The sequence below is a fragment of the Panthera tigris genome, chromosome E3 (genome assembly GCF_018350195.1).
Source record: "Panthera tigris isolate Pti1 chromosome E3, P.tigris_Pti1_mat1.1, whole genome shotgun sequence".
Classification (NCBI taxonomy): Eukaryota; Metazoa; Chordata; class Mammalia; order Carnivora; family Felidae; genus Panthera; species Panthera tigris.
The window spans coordinates 17,953,711-17,978,651 of NC_056675.1; the positions used below are offsets into that span (position 1 = coordinate 17,953,711).

Genomic DNA, 24,941 nt, shown 5'->3' on the forward strand with positions numbered 1-24,941 from the left:
CAAGGCTCGATCTCACAAACCTGAGATCATGACCCGAGCCGAAATCAAGAGTCAGACGCTTAACTGACTGAGCCAGACAGTTGCTCCAAGGACCTGTTGCATTTTGACGTATCTGTGGCACATCCTGATGGAGACCCAACATTACACAGAGGACTATTTAGTAATAAAGGCTTGGATACAGCTTTCAAGTAAGCCTTAGATTCAGGAGTCACAAGCACAGAGATAATGGACTTCCAGTGATGGGTATGTGGAAGAAGTCACGTGGGAAAATTGTGGGCATATAAAATGAGAAGAAGGCTGGCGTCAGAGGATTGGAGAATACCAAAGAGGAATTGGTTAGAGAAAAGAGACGGGAGGGGCCGGGGAGGGAATGCACTCAGGGGCAAGAGAGAAATTTCATGGAGCTGTTACTGCCGTCTAAGCAAGAAAAAGACGGACTTGAGATTCTTTGGCTTTGGCAATCAGAAGGTCACGAATAATCCCGAAAGAGCTTTGGGGGACTGGGGGAAGCTGAAACCAGGCTGCAGTTGGCTAAGGAATGAATGGGAAATGAGGAAATACAGGCAGCAAGACTTGAATATTCCAAGATGTCTGGCTCCAGAAAGCCAGAAAATAGGCTAGTCACAGTTATGGGGGATGTAAGGAATGAGAGATTGGGTTTTTTTCCTAGACAGGGGAGACATGAGCATGTTTATATGACGAAGAAGGAGTCAGAGGGAGGAAGAGGCTGAGGATTCAGGAAAGACGAGGGAACTGATGGAACAAGCTCTCGCAGGAGATTGGGGGGATGTTTTACGTAGCTGTTGGGGCAGGAAACCTTAAGAAAGAAGAGAATGAAGATGAGTGAAGGTACAGGTTAGTTTGTAGAGGGAGTGGGTATGGAGCAAACCTTGAGGGAATTAATCCCCAACCTTGACTTGTTCTGTTGCCTAAGTAAACCTGCCTGTTGTATGAGTCACATTCTTCCAGAGGAAAACCAGCAGGAGACATACGTACATATATACATAAAGAGTTTTTTTCTTTTAAGATTTCATTTCATTTTATTTATTTAAATGCTTTATTTTTGTGAGAGAGGGATAAAGAGCACAAGAGGAGGAAGGGCAGAGAGAGAGAGAGAGAGAGAGAGAGAGAGAATCCGAAGCAGGCTCCAGCTGTCAGCACAGAGCCCACTCAGGGCTTGAACTCGTGAACCGCAACATCATGACCTGAGCTGAATTTGGATGCTTAACCGAAGGAGCCACCCAGGCGCCGCTTTAAGGTTATTTACTTATTTATTTAAATTTTTTATGTTTATTTTGAGCGAGCGAGAGAGAGAGAGCGCACGCAATAGCAAGCGTAAGTTGGGGAGGGGCAGAGAGAGAGACAGAATCCGAAGTGGGCTTCAGGCTCTGAGCTGTCAGCACAAAACCAGACATGGGGCTTGAACTCATGAACTTGAGAGCATGACCTGAGCTGAAGTCAGACGCTTAATCGACTGACCACCCAGGCGTCCCTTCTTATGCCTGTTGTTGGAAGTATTTTTTTTAATGCTTTTTTTCCTCCTTTGTTGACTTATGAGGTATAACTCTTTCAGTGTGTGTGTGTAGTTGCTTTAGGGTTTATAGCATTCAACTTTAACCTATCTCAGTCTGCTCCTGAGAAGCATTACACCACATCATACATAGTATAAAAACCTTGCAACTATAGACTTCCATTTCACCTCTCCTGGCCTCTATGCTATCATTGTCATGTATTTAACTTTTATATATATTGTAACCTCCACAGTATACTATTCTTTTTTTTGAAAAAATCAATTGTCTTTGAAAGTTACTTAAATAATAAGAAAATAAGTCATATGTATATATACACATATATATGTATATATATACACATATATATGCATATGTCTACTATTTTTTTAAACATTTTTAATTTTTATATAATCTCCATATCCAACGTGGGGCTTGATCTCACAACCCAGAGATCAAGAGTCGCGTGGTCTATCAACTGAGCCACTCAGGCACCCCTACAATTTCTACTATTTCTGATGTTCCTCATTCCTTTTGTGAATCCAGATTTCTTCTAGGATTATTTTTCTGCTGTTCAAAGGATGTCATTTTACAATTTCATTGGTTGTGGGTCTTCTGGTTCAGTTTTTGTAAATCTGAAGATGTCTTTTTTTGCCTTCACTTTTTTTAAATTGAGATGTAACTGACATAGAACATTATATTAGTTGAAGTGTATAATGTGATGACTCGATATCTGTGTATATTGCACAATGATTACCACAAGAAGTCTAGTTAACATTCATCTCCATACATAGTCACAGTTTTCTTTTCTTGTGATGAGAACTTTTAAGATCTACTCTCTTAGCAACTTTCCAGTATAGATTACAGTATTGTTAACTATAGGCACTACACAGTACATTATATACTCAGGTCTTATTTATTTCGTGACTGTAAGTTTGTACCTTTGGACCCCCTTCACCCACTTTACCCACTTTGCCTACCCCCTGCACCCCACCTCTGGCAAAACCAATCTGTTCTCTGGATCTATGAAATTGGGATTTGCCTTCCTTTTGGTTTTTCTATTTTTTTAATTTACTTATTCATTTATTTTAAGTAAGCTTCATGCCCACCACAGAGCCCAACATAAAGCTTGAACTCACGACCCCAAGATCAAGATCTGAGCTAAGAACAGGAGTTGGACGCTTAACCACCGAGCCACCCAGGAGCCCCTTTAAAGATTGACTTTTGTTTATTTTAAAGGTTACTTATTTTTGACAGAGAGAACATAGGGAAAGGGCAGAGACAGAAGGAGAGAGAGAGAATCCCAAGCAGGCTCCTTACCATCAGCATGGAGCTGGACTTGGGGCTTGAACTCACGAACTGTGAGATCATGACCTGAGCCAAAGTCAGAACTTAACCAACTGAGCCACCACCAAGGCACCCCTAAAGATTTTAGTTTTTAAATAATCTCCACACTCAATGTGGGGCTAGCAGCTCAAACTCACAACCCCAAGCCCAAGAGGTGCGTGATTTACCGATGACGCCAGCCAGGTGCCCCTTCGGGCAATTTGATTATGGTGTGCCTCGGTGGAGATTCTTGTGGGTGAGATTTGTTGAGCTTCTTATATCTGTTGGTTTATAATTTTCAATAAGCTTGGAAATTATTCAGCCATTACTTCTTAAAATATTTTTCCATCTCTCTGTCTCTCCTCTCCTTCAACTCCAATCATTCACACACTAGGCCACTTGAGGTCATCCCACAGCACACTAATGCACTTTTCATTAACAAAACTTCCTTTCTGACACATACTGGGGAGAAGCCAAGATGGCAGAACAGCATGGAAGTTTTTTGTGTGTCTCGCGTCCATGAAATACAGCCAGACCAACACTAAACCATCCTGCACACATAGAATACTGAACTGAGGCTTAACACAACAGTGTGCACAACCTGAACCACAGAATTCAGCAGGTGAATTCACACCGTGCAGATGTGAACTGGGAGACAGAGAAGCCAAGGAGGGTAGGGACCCGCTTTTGCATGTGGAAAGAGGATGGAGACGTGCAAGAAGAGAGAGGATGGGGACATGAGGGGAAAGCACCCCCTCAAAAGCAGCTAGAGAGAAAGTGGAAAGTGGAAACAGCCATAGGATAAAAAGGAGAAGGAGAAAAGAGAGGGTTTAAATTCCATTAAGACTCTATAAACAGGAGGAGTACAGAGGCTGAAACTCCACAGCTGATACCTGGCAGTGCTCTGGTGGGAAGGGCGAATCTCCAGGAGCAGAGTGGAGTCTGGGGTTCTTCAGGCCACACGGGAGAGGCGGTTCCCCTGCTGGGAGGACACCTGTGTAGTTCCCCAAAGGCAAGGCCCCAGTGGACCCGGGAGAACAACCACATTCGCTGGTACTGGAACAGGGTCATTGGGGGTGAACCTGGTGCCAGACGCATGTTGTGATTTTCCATAGTCCCTGAAATGCTGCTGCTACACTATCATGTGAACTTATTCTGGGGCGGGCTGGCACCCAGCCACAGTCTCTGGGCATCAGCAGCACCATGGTCTCTTAAACGTTCCTGGGTGTGGCTGGCACCAGGCCATTGCTCGGTGAGACCCTCCACAGAGGGCAGAACGGGTCAAAGCCCCAGTCCCTCAGAAGTAAGGGGCCAGGAAAAACAGCCGCATCAGAGACAAAACTCAGGAGGGAGGTGCTGTCTGGGGCTTGGTCACAAACTGCATAAAAGCGGGGAGTGGATGGAAGCCGAATACAAAGGACGGGTGTGCGATTGCTGATCGGGGAGAACAAAGTTCTGATACTAGAGAATGGGTGGCTGGGTGACGCCATTTTCACCACTCCCGTGCATGCGCAAATGCACCTACAACAAGCGCCACAACCGTCCACCCCAGCAAGCTAAGCAGTGCCATCTACTGGAGAACGGAGCCATTACACTAAGTTCCGCCCAACTGGGCCAACCTCGCTCTTCAGGAACAGAAGACTCTCCGCCTGCTTAGTTTATGGACTATAAAGTGCTTCATAGTTTGACTACTAGGAGAAAACGAAATAATTTCAGTCGTATTTCAGTCTGCTCACCATGCCATCTATTCAATTTTCTTTCTTTTTGTTCCTTTCTTCTTTATTCTCTTGTTCGTTTCTTTTTCTTGAATACAGAAAAAAATAAAAATCATGTATTTTCAATTTTTATTAAGATATTTTTCTTTATTTTTTCTACTATAGTTCTTAATTTTCTGTATTTTTTTCTAATTCTATTTTACTTCCATCATTTCATTTTAGTCTACTTCAGTGTATTCATTTTTTCAAATTTTCAAATGATTTCTTTTTTTCTCCTTTCCCCTTTTTTCTCTAATCTATCAAGCCCCTTTCAACGCCCTGACCAAAACACACCTAGGATCTTGGATCATTTATTCGATTTTGTGTGTGTGTGTGTCTTCGTTTTTAATTTTTTAAGTTTAATATTTTTTAATTTTAGTATTTTTAAAATTTTATTTTTTTACCTCATTCATTCTTTTTCTCCCTTCAAAATGATGAAACGAAGGAATTCAACCCAAAAGAAAGAGCAGGAAGAAACGACAGCCAGGGACTTATCCAACACAGAAACAAGCAAGATGTCTGAACCAGAATTTAGAATCATGATAATAAGAATACTAGCTGGAGTTGAAAATAGATTAGAATCCCTTTCTGGGAAGATAAAAGAAGTAAAGTCTAGTCAGGATGAAATAAAAAATGCTATAACTGAGCTGCAATCTCGAATGGAGGCCACAGCAGCAAGGATGGATGAGACAGAACAGAGAATCCGTGATATAGAGGACAAACTTATGGAGAATAATGAAGCAGAAAAAAAGAGGGAGATTAAGGGAAAAGGGCACGATTTAAGAATTAGAGAAATCAGTGACTCATTAAAAAGGAACAACATCAGAATCATAGGGGTCCCAGAAGAGGAAGGGAGGGAAATAGGGGTAGAAGGGTTATGTGAGCAAATCATAGCGGGAAACTTTCCTAACCTGGGGAAAGACACAGACATAAAAATCCAGGAAGCACAGAGGCTCCCATTAGATTCAACAAAACCGACCATCAACAAGGCATATCAGAGTCAAATTCACAAAATACTCAGACAAGGAGAGAATCATGAAAGCAGCAAGGGAAAAAGAGTCCCTAACCTACAAGGGAAGACAGATCAGGTTTGCAGCAGACTTATCCACAGAAACTTGGCAGGCCAGAAAGGAGTGGCAGGATATAGTCAATGTGCTGAATTGGAAAAATATGCACCCAAGAATTCTTTATCCAGCAAGGCTGTCATTCAAAATAGAAAGAGACATAAAAAGTTTCCCAGACAAACAAAAATTAAAGGAGTTTGTGACCACTAAACCAGCCCTGCAAGAAATTTTAAGGGGGACTCTCTGAGGGGAGAAAAGATGAAACAAAAAACACAAATAAATAAATAAAGACCAAAAGCAACAAAGACTAGAAAGGACCAGAGAACACCACCAGACACTCCAACTCCACAAACAACATAATGGCAATAAATTCATATCTCTCAGTACTCACTCTAAATGTCAATGGACTAAATGCTCCAATCAAAAGACACAGGGTAACAGAATGCATTAAGAAAACAAGATCCATCTATATGCTGCTTACAAGAGACCCACTTTAGACCTAAAGACACCTTCAGATTGAAAGTAAGGGGATGGAGAACCATGTATCATGCTAACGGTCAACAAAAGAAAGCCGGAGTAGCCATACTTATATCAGACAATCTAGACTTTAAAATAAAGACTGTATCAAGAGATGAAGAAGGGCATTATATCATACATAAGGGGTCTATCCACCAAGAAGACCTAACAATTGTAAACATTTATGTGCCAAATGTGTGAGCACCCAAATATATAAATCAATTAATCACAAACATAAAGAACCTCATTGATAGTAATACCATAATAGTAGGAGACTTTAACACCCCACTCACAGCAATGGACAGATCACCTAATCAAAAAATCAACCAGGAAACAATAGCTTTGAATGACACACTGGACCAGATGGATATAACAGATATATTCAGAACACTTCATCCTAAAGCAGTGCAATATACATTCTTCTCCAGTGCACATGGAACGTTCTCCAGAATAGACCACATGCTGGGACACAAATCAGCCCTCAACAAGTGCAAAAAGATCACACTGTGCATATTTTCAGGCCACAACGCTATGAAACTCGAAATCAACCACAAGAAAACATTTGGAAGGGTAACAAATACTTGGAGACTAAACAATATCCTAGTAAAGAATGAATGGGCTAAGCAAGAAGTTAAAGAAGAAATTAAAAAGTTCATGGACGCCAATGAAAATGATAACACCACAACCCAAAACCTCTGGGATGCAGGAAAGGTGGTCATAAGAGGAAAGTATATCCAGGCTTTCCTAAAGAAGGAAGAAAGATCTCAGATACACAACCTAACCTTGCACCTTAAGGAGCTGGAAAAAGAACAGCAAATAAAAACCACAACCAGCAAAAGACAGGAAATAATAAAGATTAGAGCAGAAATAAATGCTATCGAAACCAAAACAAAAAACAAACCAAAACAAAAACCCAGTAGAACCAATCAATGAAACCAGAAGCTGGTTCTTTGAAAGAATTTAAAAAATTGATAAACCACTAGCAGTTGGATCAAAAAGAAAAAGGAAAGGACCCAAATAAATAAAATCAAGAATGAGAGAGGAGAGACCACAACCAACACAGCAGAAATAAAAACAATAATAAGAGAATATTATGAACAATTATATACCAATAAAATGGGCAACCTGGAAGAAATGGACAAATTCCTAGAAACATATACACTACCAAAACTGAAACAGGAAGAAATAGAAAATTTGAACAGACTCATGACCAGAAAAAAAAAATGGAATTAGTAATCAAAAATGTCCCAAAAAACAAGAGTCCAGGGCCAGATGGCTTTCCAGCGGAATTCTACCAAACATTTAAAGAAGAGTTAACACCTATTCTCTTGAAACTGTTCCCAAAAGATAGAGATGGAAGGACAACTTCCAAACTCTTTCTATGAAGCCAGCACTACCTTGCTTCCAAAACCAAAGACCCTACTAAAAAGGAGAACTACAGATCAATTTCCCTGATGAACATGGATGAAAAAATCCTCAACAAGATACTAGCCAACCAGATCCAACAATACATTAAGAGAATTATACACCACAACCAAGTGGGATTTGTACCTGGGATGCAGGGCTGGTTCAGTATCCACAAAACAATTAATGTGATGCATCACATCAATAAAATAAAGGACAAGAACCACATGATCCTCTCAATAGATGCAGAGAAAGCATTTGACAAAATACAGCATCTTTTCTTGATAAAATCCTCAAGAAAGTAGGGATAGAAGGATTATACCTCAAGATCATAAAAGCCATACATGAAAGACCCACCACTAATATCATCCTCAATGGGGAAAAACTGAGAGCTTTCCCCCCCTAAGGTCAGGAACATGACAGGGATGTCCACTCTCACCACTGGTATTTAACATAGTATTGGAAGTCCTAGCTTCAGCAATCAGGCAACACAAAGGAATAAAAGGCATCCAAATCAGCAAGGAGGTAGTCAAACTTTCACTCTTCACACATGATATGATACTCTATATGGAAAACCCAAAGATTCCACCTAAAAACTGCTGGAACTGATTCAGGAATTCAGCAAAGTTGCAGGATAGAAAGTCAATGCACAGAAATCAGTTGCATTCCTATACACCAACAATGAAGCAACAGAAAAATAAATCAAGGAAACAATCCCATTTATAACTGCACCAAAAGCCATAAAATACCTAGGAATAAGTCTAACCAAAGAGGTGAAAAATCTATACACTGAAAACTATAGAAAACTTATGAAAGAAATTGAAGAAGACACAAAAAATGGAAAAAGATTCCAAGCTCCTGGATAGGAAGAACAAATATTGTTAAAATGTTGATACTACCCAAAGCAATCTACATATTCAATGCAATCCGTATCAAAATAACACCAGCATTCTTCACAGAGCTAGAACAAACAATCCTAAACTTGTATGGAACCAGAAAAGACCCCGAATAGCCAAAGCAATCTTGAAAAAGAAAACCAAAGCAGGAGGTATTACAGTCCCAGACTTCAAGCTATACTACAAAGCTGTAATCATAAAGACAGTACGGTACTGGCACAAGAACAGACACTCAGATCAATGGAACAGAATAGAGAACCCAGAAATGGACCCACAAACGTATGGCCAACTAATCTTTGACAAAGCAGGAAAGAATATCCAATGGAATAAAGACAGTCTCTTTAGCAAGTGGTGCTGGGAAAACTGGACAGCAACACGCAGAAAAAAGAACCTGGACCACTTTCTTACACCATACACAAAAACAAACTCAAAATGGATGAAAGACCTAAATGTAAGACAGAAGCTATCAAAATCCGCGAGGAGAAAGCAGGCAAAAACTTCTTTGATCTTGGCCGCAGCAACTTCTTATTCAACACGTCTCCAGAGGCAAAGGAAACAAAAGCAAAAATGAACTATTGGGACCTCATCAAAATAAAAAGCTTCTGCACAGTGAAGGAAACAATCAGCAAAACTAAAAGGCAACCGACAAATGGGAGAAGATGTTTGCAAACGACAAAGCCGATAAAGGGTTAGTATCCAAAATCTATAAAGAACTTATCAAACTCAACACCCAAAAAACAAGTAATCCAGTGAAGAAATGGGCAAAAGACATGAATAGACACTTCTCCAAAGAAGACATCCAGACGGCTAACAGACACATGAAAAAATGCTCAACATCACTCATCATCAGGGAAATACAAATCAAAAACACAATGAGATACCACCTTACACCTGTCAGAATGGCTAACATTAACAATTCTGGCAACAACAGATGATGGCGAGGATGCAGAGAAAGAGGAACTCTTTTGCATTGCTGGTGGGAATGCAAGCTGGTGCAGACACACTGGAAAACAGTATGGAGGTTCCTCAAAAAACTAAAAATAGAACTACCCTACAACCCAGCAATTGCACTACTAGGTATTTATCCAAGGGATACAGGGATGCTGTTTTGAAGGGACACATGCACCCCAATGTTTATAGCAGCACTATCGACAATAACCAAAGCATGGAAAGGCACCAAATGTCCATGGATGGATGAATGTGGTATATATATATATATACAATGGATTACTCCTCAGCAATCAAAAAGAATGAAATCTTTCCATGTGCAACTACATAGATGGAACTAGAGGGTTATTATGCTAAGCAAAATTAGTCAGAGAGAGTCAAATATCATATGACTTCACTCATATGAGGACTTTAGACCCAGAACAGATGGACATAAGGGAAGGGAAGCAAAAATAACATAAGAACAGGTAGGGGAACAAAACATGAGATTCTTAAATATGGAGAACAGAGGGTTACTGGAAGGGTGGTGGGAGGGGACATGGGTTAAATAGGTAAGGGTCATTAAGGTATCTACTCCTGAAATCTTTGGATGTAAATTAAAAACAACAAAACAAAACAAAAACTTCCTTTTTCTGTGTGTTTCATTTGGATAATTTCTGTGGCTATGCCTTTAGCTTCACTAATCTTTTCTTCTGCAATGTCGAATCTACTGTTGATTCCATTCAGTGTAGTTTTCATCTCTGACACTGTAATTTTCTGTATTTTTTTAAGATTTTAATTTTTTAAGTAATCTCGACACCCAACGTGGGGCTCAAACTCACAACCCCGAGAGCAAGAGTTGCGTGCTCTACCGACTGAGCCAGCCAAGCGTCCCTGACATTGGAATTTTCATTTCTTTCTTATATGTCCATGTCTCTATTTAATTTTTTTTTTTTCAACATTTTTTGTTTATTTTTGGGACAGAGAGAGACAGAGCATGAACGGGGGAGGGGCAGAGAGAGAGGGAGACACAGAATCGGAAACAGGCTCCAGGCTCCGAGCCATCAGCCCAGAGCCTGACGCGGGGCTCGAACTCACGGACCGCGAGATCGTGACCTGGCTGAAGTCGGACGCTTAACCGACTGCGCCACCCAGGCGCCCCTATTTAACTTTTTAAAAACATATGGAATACCATTATAATAGCTGTTTAATGTCCTTTTCTGCTCCCTCTAGCGTTTGTATCAGTGCCGGGTTGGTTTCAATTGATTGATGATTCTCCTCATTCTGTGTCATGCATAATCTGTGGTTGCTTGGCCAGCGTTGTGAATTTTACCTTGCCGAGTGCCAGATACTTTGGTAATCTGTGTGATTTGCTAGGCAGGTGCATAGTAGTGTTCAGCTTAGGGCTGATTATTCCCCACTACTAAGTGAAACCCTTCCTGAACACTCTGCCCTCCACTTTGTCACATTGCTAGTTGGGCTGGTGCGAAAAGGCCCTGAGCACAGCCGCCTGCAGAGATGGCTCTCGCCCTGGTGTCCTCAAAAGACAAATCTCGCTTGTTTTCCTTTCTCTCTGGGATTGCAAGCCATGTTACTGCCTTTCATTGCTTGGTGTCCACTGTTTTGAAAACCATTGTATCGTGTGTTTTGTCTGGTTTTGTTGCAGTGGTGGTGGTAGTGGTTTCTGGCGGGAAGGTAAAGCTGGTCCCTGTGACTCCACCTTGAGGAGAAGGAGGGATCTTGGTGTGTGTGTTTCTAAGAGCTCTCAGGTGATCCAGGGTGCAGCCAGGTGAGAGCCACTTTACAGACCTGTTTTCTCTGCTTGAAATGTTTTTTTTCTCAGTCAAATAGAATCTTTGATTATCTCCTCTCCTCCATTTTCTTGGTGCTCTCTGGAACTTCTGTTAGATTAATATGGAATAGATTGGCCCTCCATCTCTTAACTTTTCTTTCATATTTTCCATTTCGTTGTCATTTTGTTCTACATCCTGAGAGATTTTTCAACTTTTCGTCTCATACCTTCCTTTGATTAACGTTTTCTTTTTTCTTTTTTAACATAAGTAGCCTTCATGCCAAGGATAGAGCCCAACGCGGGGCTTGACCTCACACAGGTGACGCTTGGCGATGTCTGGAGACATCTTTGGTTGTAACATCTATGGGGTTACTACTGGTACCTAGTGAATAGAGACCAGAGAGGCTGCGAAATATCCTACAGCATACAGGAAAGTCTCCCCCACCAAGCATTACGTGGGTCAGATGTCAATACCGTGAAGGTGAGGAAACCCTAGTTTAAGACCATCTGGGAGCAGGCTGCCACAACTCACACCACCAAAGGCCAAGGCAAGGAGGGATCCTCCATACCCACTTCAGGAGACTTCCTGGGCACGTATTCAAGTTTGTTTAAAAGAGCTCGGGGCACCTGGGTGGCTCAGTTGATTAAGCGTCCGACTTCGGCTCAAATCATGATATCGTTCATGGGTTTGAGCCCCATGTTGGGCTCTGTGCTGACAGCTTGGAGCATGGAGACTGCTTCAGATTCTGTGTCTCCCTCTCTCTCTACCCCTCCCCTGCTTGTGCTCTGTCTCTCTCTGTCTCTCAGAAGTAAATAAACATTACAAAATTCTCCAAAAAAATTAACAAACAAATAAAATAAAATCTTAAAAAAAAAAAAAAGAAGAGTGCTTGGGTGGCTCAGTCAGTTGAGTTTCTGACTCTTGATTCGGCTCAGGTTATGATCTCCTGTTTTGGGGGTTCAAGCCCCAAGTCCTGCTCCCCACTGAGGGTGGAGCTTACTTGGGATTCTCTGCCTCCCTCCCTCTCTCCCCTCCCCCAATTGCTTGCTTGCCCGTGCACACACTCTCTCTCTCAAAATATATATATAAAGTTTTAAAAAAGGTTAATATAATAAATTTTGTTACATGTATTTACAACAATAAAAAATGTTATATGTAAATAAATTAATAAATAAGTAAAATCTGAATATTATGTATGTTCTGTTTTAATTAGTCATTCCTCAAAAAAAAAAAACATTAAGGGCATCTGGCTGGCTCAGTCGGTAGAGCCTGTGACTCTTAATCTCAGGGTTGTGAGTTCAAGCCTCATGCTGGGTGTGGAACCTACTAAAATAAAATTTTAATTTAAAATTTAAACAAAATAATAGAAGGGTAAACATTATTAAAACCAGGAAGATCCGACATGATCTAGAATCAAAATGGGATGTTTTGATTCTTAAGTATCTCTTATCACTTAAAAAAATAGCTTAACAAATTTGGAGGGTGCCTGGGTGGCTCAGTTGGTTAGGCATCCAACTCTTGATTTTGGCTCAGGTCATGATCTCATGGTTCATGAGCCCCGTATTGGGCTTTGTGCCAACAAGTGGAGCCTGCTTGGGATGCCTTCCTTCACTTCTGCTTAGATAGTCCCTGTCCAATCTAGCCACTTGTATACCTTAACAGTTCTCTGCAGCCAAAGCTCACAGGCCCCATCAGAAGATGAAGGGACCTGGGGTACCTGGGTGGCTTAGTCGCTTGAGCGTCTGACTTTGGCTCAGGTCGTGATCTCACACTTCGTGAGTTTGAGCCCCGCATCGGGCTCCTCACTGACAGTGTGGAGACTGCTAGGAATACTCTCTCTCTGCCCCTCCCCACTTGTTTTCCCTCTCTCTCTCTCTCTCAAAATAAATAAATAAACTTAAAAAACGAATAAGAAAAAAAAAGAAGGTAAGGGGACCAGAACGATCTCAAGGAAGCTAAGTATGTGTAGGGGCGACTTCCCACATGGCCACTTGTGAATGGCACATGGGTCCCTTTTCTCTGCCATGATGCCACTTGGAAAGTCACTGAGGTCCATTCTATACTGAGGCTTTCTGTAGCCAGCATCTGACCCCACACCCTGTGATACATGGCCGCCCACCAGATGTTCCCAGGAGAAAGGAGGGCCCAAGGGGCTGCCACAATTTTCCCAATTCCTACACGAAGTGGGCCTGCCCGTACGAAGGTTCTTAGTCTGATTCTGGTGGAGATGGGTGGTCTCAAGAAATGTTAAGCTTTATCTCCTCCACAACATACCTGGCCAGGATGGAGCCTCTCCTTAGACGATGAGAAACAGAAGAACTTCCTCGGAGCTCGCCTTGCATCAGGCAGTGTTCTGGAACTTTACTTCCGTTAAGTACATCACAACCACAGCAACCTGAGGAGGTAGGCAAAATTATTGCCTTTTTGTTTGTGTATGTGTGTGTTTTCAGATGAGAACAGGAGCAGAGAGAAGTGAAATAACTTTCCCCAGGGACCCAGCTTCTGAGTCCTGCCCCGTCTGTGCGCCTCTCAAACACTCCGCCCCGCGTCTGTCTTCCTGCGTTTGTAGAACGTGCCAAGTGCAAGAGCAGGTGACTGTTGGAGCCTCAGTCATATATGAAGGAAACGGAATCAGCTCATACTTTCAGCTGAATTGTTCCTGACACAAAGCAAGAATGACCGTGTCCTGGTGGAATGACCTCACCTCATTCCCATTTGATATTGTTATATCAATATTTGATGTTATATTGTTTTATGTTCTGGAGAATGCTCTTTGTGAGGAGGAAAACAAATAGGGGAAACAAAGGAAAAAATAAGCAAAGCAACTTTTGCAGTTGCATTACAATTGATCAAGCCTTTCGGTAAGAGATGTGGAGGCTGAAGGCAAAAAAGATAGAGGTTAGGGGCACCTGGCTGGCTCAGTCTGTACAGCATGTGACTCTGATCTCCGGGTTGTGAGGTTGAGCCCCATGTAGGATGTAGAGATTACTTAACAATCAGATCTCAAAAAAACCAACAACCACACACAAAGGCTAAAAAAATGCTACCATGTAATCATAGCTCAATAAACGGAAATTAAAAGCAGGTTCCCAGGGCACCCAGGTGGCTCAGCTGGTTAAGCGGCTGACGTCGGCTCAGGTCATGATCTCACAGTTCATGGGTTCCGGCTCCACCCTGGGCTCTGTGCTCACAGCTCAGAGCCTGGAGCATGCTTTGGATTCTGTGGAACCCTCTCTCTCTGCCCCTCCTCCACTCGTTCTCTCTCTCTCTCTCTCTCTGTCTCAAAAATAAAGAAATAAACATTAAAAAAAATACTTGTGTCAAGTTGTATGATGCATTTACAAGCTCTCCAGGATCTGAACTAAGCTAAACCATAAAAATAAAGCTAACTGCATGGGGCGCCTGGGTGGCTCAGTCGGTTAAGTGTCCGACTTCAGCTCAGGTCACGACCTGGTGGTCAGCGAGTTAGAGCCCCACATCGGGCTCTGTGCTGATTGCTCAGAGCCTGGAGCCTGCTTTGGATTCTCTCTCTCTCTGCCCCTCCCCGTCCCCGCTCACCCTCTGTCTCTCTCTCTCAAAAATGAATAAACATTAAAAAAAAAATTAAAGACATGTCTCTTACTAAGGCACCATTCTATGCATGAATTCTTGGCAGGTTGCTATAGGTTTCTGACTTTAAGAAATGATTAACGTATTTTGCAATATATACATATGTCGAATCAGCATGTTGTAATCCCTGAAACTAATATAATGTTACGTGTCAATTCCATGTCAAAAAATAAAATAAAATAAAAAGATTATCAACATATTCTTCCATACCTGAGTCTGGGTCTCAGGAGCTGCTCTAATTATTACCCTAAAGGTGTCCCAACCCACTCTGGCCTGGCAGTTTTGAACTGTGTTGACATATAAAAAATCGTACCCTTTGATAGAGGTAGAGTTTATTTTTCTCAAGGATTTTTTTTTTTAAGAGCAGTTCACAATAGAAAAGAACATTTTATATTGTGAGCCAGTTACGCGTAGGATAGAGTATTTGACTGAAACGCTATCTCAGGAAATAGTATTTAGCCTTGTTACATGCGATGCTCTTACTTTCTCTATTTCGTTCTAAAATATGTTGGTTTTGGGGCACCTGGGTGGCTCAGTTGGGAAAGCATGAGACTCTTGTTGTAGGGCTTGTGGGTTTGAACCCCACGTTGGGTAGAGTGCTTACTAAAGAAAATAAACTTAAAAAAATATGTTGTTTTTGAGCTGTTAAAATGATTTCATGGTCCACTAGTGAGTTAAGACCCACAGTCTGAAGAACTCTGTCCTTGAGGATTTTGGTTGATCTCGAGACCATTTGCTTCTCATGTTCCAAATGCAGAAATACAGGCTCTAAGAAATAGTGGCTTTTTATTTTTTAGCGCTTATTTATGTATTTATGAGAGTTTGGGAGAGAGAGCCCACACAAGTGAGGGAGGGGCAGAGAAAGAGAGAGGGAGACACAGAATCCGAAGCAGGCTCCAGGCTCCGAGCTGTCGGCACAGAGCCCGACATGGGGCTCGAACTGTGAGATTATGACCTGAATCGAAAACACATGCTTAACCAACCAAGCCACCCAGGCACCCTAGTGACTTTTTAAAATTCACATGGCTAATGCGTGTTGGAATGGAGGACCTCAACCCACAATTCCGTCTTTATGTACAGTATGCTACCGAACAGGGTTTCACCAGAAGGTTCAGAAATAAGAAACAAGAAAACCCAAATTCAAGCCTGCCAGAAGAGAGACACTGGCCTGAAAAGACAAAGGAGGAGTATTTAATGGAATTCGCACCGCAGACAAGGCATGTGACAGTCATTTATGGGGCACCTGTAATGTGCCAGATGGGAAGCAGGAGCCTGGAATTCAGAGTTGGACAAGACAGGCCTTCCGCCTTAGAGTGGGCTTGGGGTTTGGTGGAGAAGGCTTCTGTGTACACAGATAAATTACAGTGCAGGGTAATCAGAGCTGAGCTGGGGAGGTAGCAAACACAGTTGGAGGCCAGAGAAAGGAATTCTGTCTGAAGTGGAGGGGCTGGAGGGAGACCCCTATGATAGAAGCCCTAGGGAGGAGTGCAGGGGGTGGTGCGTGCAAGGGGTGGTGGTGGTGGGGTAGGGGCTGAATGTCTTAAGGGTAGAAGATGGGCAGGTGAGCAGGACAGAACATTTAGGCAGCCAGAGTGGCAGGAGCAAACAGCTGGCTAGTGTAGGGACTGGCATGTGGGTTACGAGGGACAGGAGGCAAGGTGTGGTGTCCCGATCAGATGGGGGCCCCCAAATGTGCAGTGACCACCTGGTGGAGGCTGGTGGCTTGGGCCGTGAAAGAATTCGCCTGAGGCAGAACAAAGGAGATAGAAGCTTATGGAATACACCGCAAGGTTGCAGAGGAGAGGCTGTCTGAGAAGAGGCAGTGCGGGGGATGGGGGACTATTTTGGAAGGGGGAAGGTGAGGACTTATGGGGATGTATGGAATTCTCCCCTTTGGTGGTGACTGTGCCTGGTTGTAAGCAGCCCATTGGTCAGTTAGAGCCTATAACTGATTCATGGAGGTGCCCCCACCCATGGGCCTGTCTGTATTCAGCCAGGGGGTCGCCGTGGCTCTTTTCTTTTTTTTTTTTTAAGATTTTTTTACTTTATCATTTTTTTAATTTTATGTTCTTAAATTTACATCCAAATTATTTAGCCTATGGTGCAACAATGATTTCAGGAGTAGACTCCTTAGTGCCCCTTACCCATGTAGCCCATCCCCCCTCCCACACTGCCACCAGTAACCCTCTGTTTGTTCTCCATATTAAAGTCTCTTCTGTTTTGTCTGCCTCCCTGTTTTTATATTATTTTTGTTTCCCTTCCCTTATGTTCATCTGTTTTGTATCTTAATATCCTCGTATGAGTGAAGTCATATCATTTTTGTCTTTCTCTAATTTCGCTTAGCATAATATCCTCCAGTTCCATCCACGTAGCTGCAAATGGCAAGATTTCATTCTTTTTTGATTGCTGAGTGATACTCCGTTGTATATATATATACACCACATCTTTATCCATTCATCCATCGATGGACATTTGGGCTCTTTCCATACTTTGGCTATTGTCGATGGTGCTGCTATAAACATTGGGTTGCAAGTGTCCCTTCGAAACAGCACACTGTATCCGTTGGATAAACACCTAGTAGTGCAGTTGCTGGGTCGTAGTGTAGTTCTATTTTTAATTTTTTGAGGAGCCTCCATACTTTTTCCGGAGTGGCTGCACCAGCTTGCATCCCATCGCTGTGGCCCTTTTCTACCTCCTGTCACCCAAGCCTGTTTGCCTACAAGTGGCCTCTACAGCAGGGAGTGGAGGGACCCTCTCTGCAGCTTAGTGAGGTCACTTCTCTCTCAAGACTTTACTTTCTTCACGGGAACCATGAAGGGTGAACAGAAAAGCACTGTTCACATTTGCTTTTGTGGTAAAACCCTTTGTTCAAATGAAACCACCATTTACCCAAGGCATAAATGAGGAGACAGAGAATTTTTTTTTTCTTAACAGGAAACAGATCTGCTATCATTTGGAAATACATTTTGAAAAATCAGTGATGGGAGTCAAGGGGCAGATTCTCCCCCCTGGGGTGTGAATTTGCACCAGGATTTAAGAGGCTTTGTCTGAGAGAGGAAATAGTGCTCTGAGCAGGGGCCCCTTGAGACAAGGGTTGGGGGGTATGAGAGCTCACACTGTTCCTCCCTCCTGAGGTGGGCTCCCCCTCCCCCTTCCCCTCCACACACCCTCATTCCCCACCCCGTCCATTCTCCACTTTTAAAAGTGGAACGAAACCACTCGGTGGCTCCCCTCACCTTCAGGAGGAATCCAAACTCCTGACCACAGCCTCCCAGGCCCTACCACCAGCTGCTACCCACACCTCCCCTCCCGCTGGCAGCCACACTTCCCAGCAGCCACCCTGCCCTCCCCGCACACTGTTCCGCACACTTCCTGTTCAGGGTTTGCCTACTCGTTCCCTCACCAGGTCCAGTCTTCACCCAAACGTCTGTAGTCTCTCCATCACTTCGGTGAGGTCTTCGCAAATGTTACCCGAGGAGAGGGGGGGCCTCCCAGGCAGAGGGACAGCTTTCCCAGCCCTTCTCCTGGTTCACTCTGCCTCTTTTCCTCCTGGCCTAGCCCATGGGAACGAGTTGTTCAATTGTCCGACCCCCCACCCTGCAGCGAAAGCTCCAGCAGTACGATTTGACTTCCTCTGTGGCTGTCTTTCCAGCATCTAGAATGGTGCCTCCAACATACAGATGCTCCATAAATGTGCGGACTCAGGAGTCCGTCTAGAGACTCCGGTGGAACAGAAGGGCCTCGGAAGAGAAGAAATCTATGACACGAATCTAAGGCCTATGGGAAGGAGCTGTTGCCCCGTGTGGGCTTTATCCCCCAGAAGATTCAGTCACGGCTCCCAGGAGCCCCGAGGGCCTTGAGCCCAGAACTTCCCCCAAGGGAGGAACCGTGTACCGTTACTTCCTCAGTGTCCCACATGCCTCTTGGTCTGACTGTCTGTCTCCCAGGCGGGAGATTGACAGGTGTTCGTTGTCCACCTGCAACAACACGTTACCCTTCTCAGAAAAGTTTTGTAAACAGTCTGGCAGATTGGGGATGGATAGATGGGGCGGGGGGGTGGGGGGGAAGGCAAGTACAGCAAAGTATTAACCATGGTAGAATCTATGTGGTGTGTATATGAGTGTTCACTGTATAATTTTTTAAATATTTCCTATGTTTGAATTTTTTTTCATATAAAATAACCGGGATGAGAAGGAAAAAAATTGTCTGGAAAATAGTAGACGCTCCTAAGTACAGGGTGTTGGGTGTATCATCCCTTCACAAGAGAATCTAGATTTCAAATGCAGGACAGTGAGGACAAGGTTTCTCCTGAAAGATGACAGACTGCAGGTAGGAGCACCTACAGAACACCCAAATAGGGGGGGTGACAACCTTAGACTACATCCAGAAGCACTTAGCTACTTTGCCCACCAAAAGCTGCTGGCCCTTGGGTTTGTGACCTTTTCTCAAGTTTATTCTGCCCATCCTGAGATCTGGGCCTTGGCCCAGAGTGGACCCACCCTGCCACATGAAACTCTTGTGGGGAGAGGCAGGATATGGTATTCCAGACCCTGCCAGACAACTGACCCTAGAGGCTGACCATGTTTGCTCAGGTGGTGAGGTTCACACAATAAAGAGCAGGCAGAGGGCTTGGACCTGCTATAAAAGACCTGGAAGTTTCCAGGTGGTTACTTTGCACCTGGAACTGCCAGGTGAGGGGTGACAGAGGCCTGGGCTAAGGGGTGAAAGGGATGACTGGATTTGAGTTGGGGGGAATTCAAGCGGCGCTGGACAGCAGCCTGCCTGGAGTGAGCGGCAGGGGAGACCTGTGTGGCAGCTACCTGGGGCATCTGAGGGAGGTGCAAAGATATTTGGGTCTCAGAGGAAGGACTGGAGACGCCTGGGATGCTCGGGGTATCGATACAGCCAGATTTGTGTTAGTGGAGAATGAATTATGACTAATAGACCAGGCATTTGGAATCTGGTATCTTGAGCTGTGGTCCAAACTCGTTGTGCAGTTTCTCAACTGTTCCGATTCTGGTATTGGCACAGTCTCGTCTATAATCACCCTCACTGCCTGGGTGACACAAAGATGCACCCCTAAAATGCTCCTTTCCTTCTGATTTGAGACCCAGCTAAAGCTAGGAATTTAAACTCTCCCCCGGAGGTCCCCCAAGGCAGGCCCATGTATCACAGGCAGGTTGCAGTTAGGTTTTGCTCAGAATCCTGGTTTGGTAAACTCAACCATCTCTATGGTTTGGAGATGGCTTCCACTTCTTTGAAACTCTTTTCCTGCTTTGTGCCAGGAGGGACCAGGACTTACACGGGTTGGTCCAGACAGAGGCTTAGGACTGATCTTCTGACTCAGGATGGAACAAGGGGGTTGGCTACCTCGAGACCAGGGACGACAGAGGGGTTAAGGACACCGTACCTGCCAGGAGCAGGACTAGAGACTAGGGGCAATCCTTTCTGAGCCCAAGACTGGGTCAGTTAGGTCTGAGTTGAGGGACAAAGAGGGCCAAGTCTCAACTGGAAGTCTAACCCAGGGAAGCTTGGGTAAATGAAGTACAAAGGAAACAGGGTGAATGAACCTTGACGTTCTCCTTTCTTTCCCCTCCAGCCCCAGAATGTTGACCATTGCTCTTCTTGCCCTTGTCTGCGCATCAGCCTCGGCCAATGCCAGTAAGTGAGAGGCCAGGAGGCCAGTATTAGCGTCATGGGAAGGCAGCTTCCTGCTCTGCCAGTGGCCAAGGCTCGCAGGGGCTGGCTTGGGGTGGTGGACGTCGAGTTGTGGGAGGTGTAGGAGTGGTGAGGAGGGACTAGAGCTCTTGAGATCTCTCCTTCTGACGCCTACTGTCCCCTCCAGTTCAGGCTAGGTCCTCCTCCTATAATGGAGAGTATGGAGGCGCTGGAGGCGAGCGATTCTCCCATTCTGGCTACCAGCTGGAGGGCCCCATCACTGCCATCCGGGTCCGCATCGACAACAACTACATCATAGGGTAAGATTCTTTGTGTGTCTGTGGTTTGGGGGGGTCTTCTCCTATCCTACCACACTGGAAAGTTCTCAGTCACTTTGAGTCACATCTGTTTCAGTCAACAAGTCCCAGGGATAACTTGGGATGTGAAAGGTATCAGGAGGCTGGGGTCTGAGGCTGGTGCTGCTACAGCCCTACAGCCCCCAGCATGCACGTCTTGGGCAAATCTGTACCACAGCCGCTGAGGCGCTGGGAAGCTGGCTACCTTGGCCCCACCTGAGGTGTAGATCCCCTTGGGCATCCTCCATCTTGGCTGACGCCTCTCCCCAAAACCTGTATCCTTCTGATCCTGGGGCAGCAGAGTCTCTTCCCTCATGAAAGCCATCCAGAAAGGCCCATCTGCTTCTTTCACGTAGGGGTTGGGGGCACAGCGGGAACCTAGATTTCAAACTGAAGCTCTACCACTGTCTGGGAGGCTCCGGCCAAGTTACTTTTCCTCTCTGAGCCTATCTGTCAGCAAAAGGAGTTGAAGTTCCCAGTAGGACCTCAAGGCCTCCCTCATCCCTCACACACCTTGGGACTGGCAGGGGGCCTGTCCTCCCTGGCCACAGTTTGCAGGTCTCTTGGCTTGTAGACCAAGAGGTCCTGAATTCCAATCACCCTGCTCAGTCTTCCCTCCGCCCCCCCCGCCCCCACCCCTAGCCTCCAGGTGCGCTATGGCAAGGCGTGGAGCGACTATGTGGGTGGCACCCAGGGAGACCTGGAGGAGATTTTCCTGTACCCCGGGGAGTCAGTGATCCAGGTGTCTGGCAAGTACGACTACTACCTGAGGAAGCTGGTCTTTGTGACTAACAAGGGCCGGTACCTGCCTTTTGGGACAGACATAGGCAGGAGTTTCAGTGCTGTCCCCTTGTACCACAACACCGTACTACGATTCATTAGCGGTCGCGCTAGCATCCTCATCAATGCCATCGGCCTGCACTGGGGCTTCTACCGCGGGTATTGAACCAGTTGCTGAACCGCTGCAGCCGGCTGTGAGAACCGCCTTACCACTAACCTCACCTACAGGGTTCAATAAAAATAATAATAAAAGGACATAGCTGGCACTGGAGTGTATGTGGGTGTGTGCAGCTGGGACCCGCCTCCTGACTCTGGCTGTGGATGTGTGAATGTCCTTTCTGGCTATCTATAGACATCTTTCTGGTGAAGAGTGGGAGGGAGAGAGAGAGGTGTAAAAGCCTTGGGCTTTTCTTCCTGGTTTATGGAGAAGAGGTAAGATTCTGGATTGCTCCAACTCTTTTTTTCAAGGATAGCTCCTGAGACTGTTTACCCAAACTGGAGTTAAGCCTGAGGGTGCAGCCTAGCTTCCCCCCCAAACCCCAGATGTCCCAGTCTCTAGCCCTTGTCTCCCCTTGAGATAGTGTTCCCCCACCAAAAGGCTGTCACCTGGCTCTCTTGTCATTAACCCACTTGCTGTCTCTGGGTGGCCTGGGCCTCTCTCCTTCGTGCTTTCCCAGAATCCACCTGTCTCCCGAAGCTTGGCCTAAGTTTGTGTCGAGAACTCTTGTCTCTTACTCCAGCCTAGTCCCTCCCCACCTTTGCCCATAAGCACTGATGCTCCCTGCTTAGCTTAGCTCGCTCAGAATTGGGCTTCTTTCCCTAGGAAGCTGCCACCTCCTCAACAGCTTCTATTCTGCCAATTCCATCCTCAAAAAAAGGGCATTCCAAGAGGGATAGATGTCCATGGTGGGTTTCCATGAATGTCGGGGGTTGGTTACCATTCAGGGAAAGCAACAGAGTGGCTGGAGAGATTCAGCAAGGATACAGAGTCACTTTGGAAATATTTCTTGGGATTCTAGTGCCCAGTCCTAAAATTACCACAGTGTTTTGTTTTTGCCTTTTGGTGGTGGTGGTTGGGGGTGAGGGAAGTCACTCATTGCTCCCCAAAGATTTATTCACATCATGGGGAATGCCAGAGTCACATCTCTTCCCAATGAGACAAAGATAACAATTGTTTACATGTAATTTGAGGAAGAAATATTAACATTACAGAAACAAGCTCATGCCTAGAGAGTTTTTAGAACAATTCCTTTATTTCTCTCAAAGAATTCCATGGGATGGAGTATCATGTCAGAGTAATTTGTTTTGAGATATAAAGTACATAAAATTCTCCCATTTATTTATTTATTTAAGTTTATTTGAGACAGAGCATGAGCGGCTGAGGGATAGAGAGGGGGGGGGAGAGAGAGGGAGAGAGAGAGAGAGAGAGAGAGAGAGAGAGAGAGAGAGAGAGAATCCCAAGCAGCCTCCACACTCAGTGCGGAGCCCAGGCGGGGCTCGATCTCACAAATCGTGAGATCATAACCTGAGCTGAAATCCAGAGTCAGCCACTTAACTGACTGAGCCATCCGGGTGCCCCAATATTCGACCTTTTAAAGTGTGCCATTTCTGACGTTTTTAGTACATTCACAGATTGTGCAACCATCACCACTAATGCCAGAATTTCGTCATCAGCTCAGAAAGAAATCCCATCCCCATTAAGCAGTTGCTCCCCATTCCTCTCCCCCAGCCCCTCGTAACCACCCATCTACTTTCTGTCTCTATGGATTTCCCTCTTCCAGGCATTTCATGTAGATGGAATCGTCCAGTAGTGTGGTCTTTTGTGTCTGGCTTCTCCCATTTAGCGTATTTTCAAGGTTCATCCACGTGGTAGCACGTGTCAGGACTTCGTTCCCTTGTGTGGCTGAATCTGACACATCAGATACCCGGTCAACTTCAGGATCAGCTTTGCACCAGCGGGTCTCACCCTGGGCCAGTGAAGTCGCTGGCACCTGACAGGCAGCTGCCGCAGAAGAGGACGAAGTCATGGGATTCCCGGCTTTTGCGTAGTTGGCATTTTAGGCTTTTGTAAAAGATTTTATTTAAAGAAAATTTTCCTTTCCTTATAAAGTTCTAAAATTGCTAAATTGAGCTAATCATACGTTTATCAAATGCTCTCTGCTAGGTGCATGGGAATACAGAGACCACTGAAGATTTCTTTTCCTCTAGTCAAAGGGAAGACTTGGTGAAGGAAGGGGTGTGTGTGTGTGTGTGTGTGTTTGTGAGTGAGCGTACCCATGTGCGTGTGTGATAGGGGCACAGTACTGGGCTCAGGCCACAGCCTATGCAGAAATATGAACACATTAAAATGACAATTGCACAGTTAAAATGCAAAGTTCTACTGGGTAAAGATGAAGCCTCATGGAAAGGCAGGGACGATACATGTCATGCTAAACTGTTGAAACTTTATTTTATGGGCTACAAGAAGCCACTGAACCAAGATTTCGCCCTGGGGATTGGTAAGATTTATACGAAAATCATCTTTCCTTGTGTAAGTGGGGAAAATGGATTGATGGTGAAGCAGGATGAGATAACAGTTAAGAGACCAGGTCTAGATCAGAAATGATGGATGTCTGAACAAAGGCAGTGATGTGAGGAAAAAAGAGAGGGAGGAATTTGAAAGATTCGAGGGGGAGGGGAGACTTAGAAGAACTTGATAAAAGAACCCATGAAGGTGAGTCAAAGAGGAGAGTCTAGAAGAACTATCATGTCTAGTATGGGCAACTGGGAAGAGAGAGATTCTCTCTAAGATGGGGACTACAGGAGGAGAAATTAGCTTTTGGACCTGTTGCATTTTTAAATAATATTTATTTTGAGAGGGAGGAAGAGAGAGAAAGAGAGCAAGAGAGCGCAGTAGCAGGGAAGCGAGAGAGAGAGAATCCCAAGCAGGGTCCGTGCCACTAGTGCAGAGCTTTATGCAAGGCTCGATCTCACAAACCTGAGATCATGACCCGAACCGAAATCAAGAGTCAGACGCTTAACTGACTGAGCCAGACAGTTGCCCCAAGGACCTGTTGCATTTTGACGTATCTGTGGCACATCCTGATGGAGACCCAACATTACACAGAGGACTATTTAGCAATAAAGCCTTGGATACAGCTTTCAGGTAAGCCTTAGATTCAGGAGTCACAAGCACAGAGATAATGGACTTCCAGTGATGGGTATGTGGAAGAAGTCACGTGGGAAAATTGTGGGCATATAAAATGAGAAGAAGGCTGGCGTCAGAGGATTGGAGAATACCAAAGAGGAATTGGTTAGAGAAAAGAGACGGGAGGGGCCGGGGAGGGAATGCACTCAGGGGCAAGAGAGAA

The 24,941-nt window shown here is 44.7% G+C and overlaps 1 protein-coding gene and 1 long non-coding RNA gene across 2 annotated transcripts in view; one reads left to right on the forward strand and one right to left on the reverse strand.

Annotated features, from left to right (window-relative positions):
* Positions 1-4,598: 4,598 nt before the first annotated feature.
* Positions 4,599-24,941, reverse strand: part of LOC122234685 — a 29,232-nt gene continuing 8,889 nt past the window's right edge. The window contains exons 2-3 of the long non-coding RNA XR_006212594.1: positions 13,463-13,583; positions 4,599-4,637 (exon numbers count right to left, since the gene is read on the reverse strand). This is a non-coding gene — a long non-coding RNA (uncharacterized LOC122234685). The remainder of the gene's footprint in view (positions 4,638-13,462; positions 13,584-24,941) is intronic.
* Positions 19,456-21,851, forward strand: LOC102962393 (zymogen granule membrane protein 16). The gene is made up of 4 exons (XM_042972028.1): positions 19,456-19,488; positions 20,397-20,458; positions 20,643-20,775; positions 21,454-21,851. The coding sequence occupies exons 2-4, from the start codon at positions 20,404-20,406 to the stop codon at positions 21,755-21,757; spliced, it is 492 nt and encodes a 163-aa protein (XP_042827962.1). The 5' UTR covers positions 19,456-19,488; positions 20,397-20,403; the 3' UTR covers positions 21,758-21,851.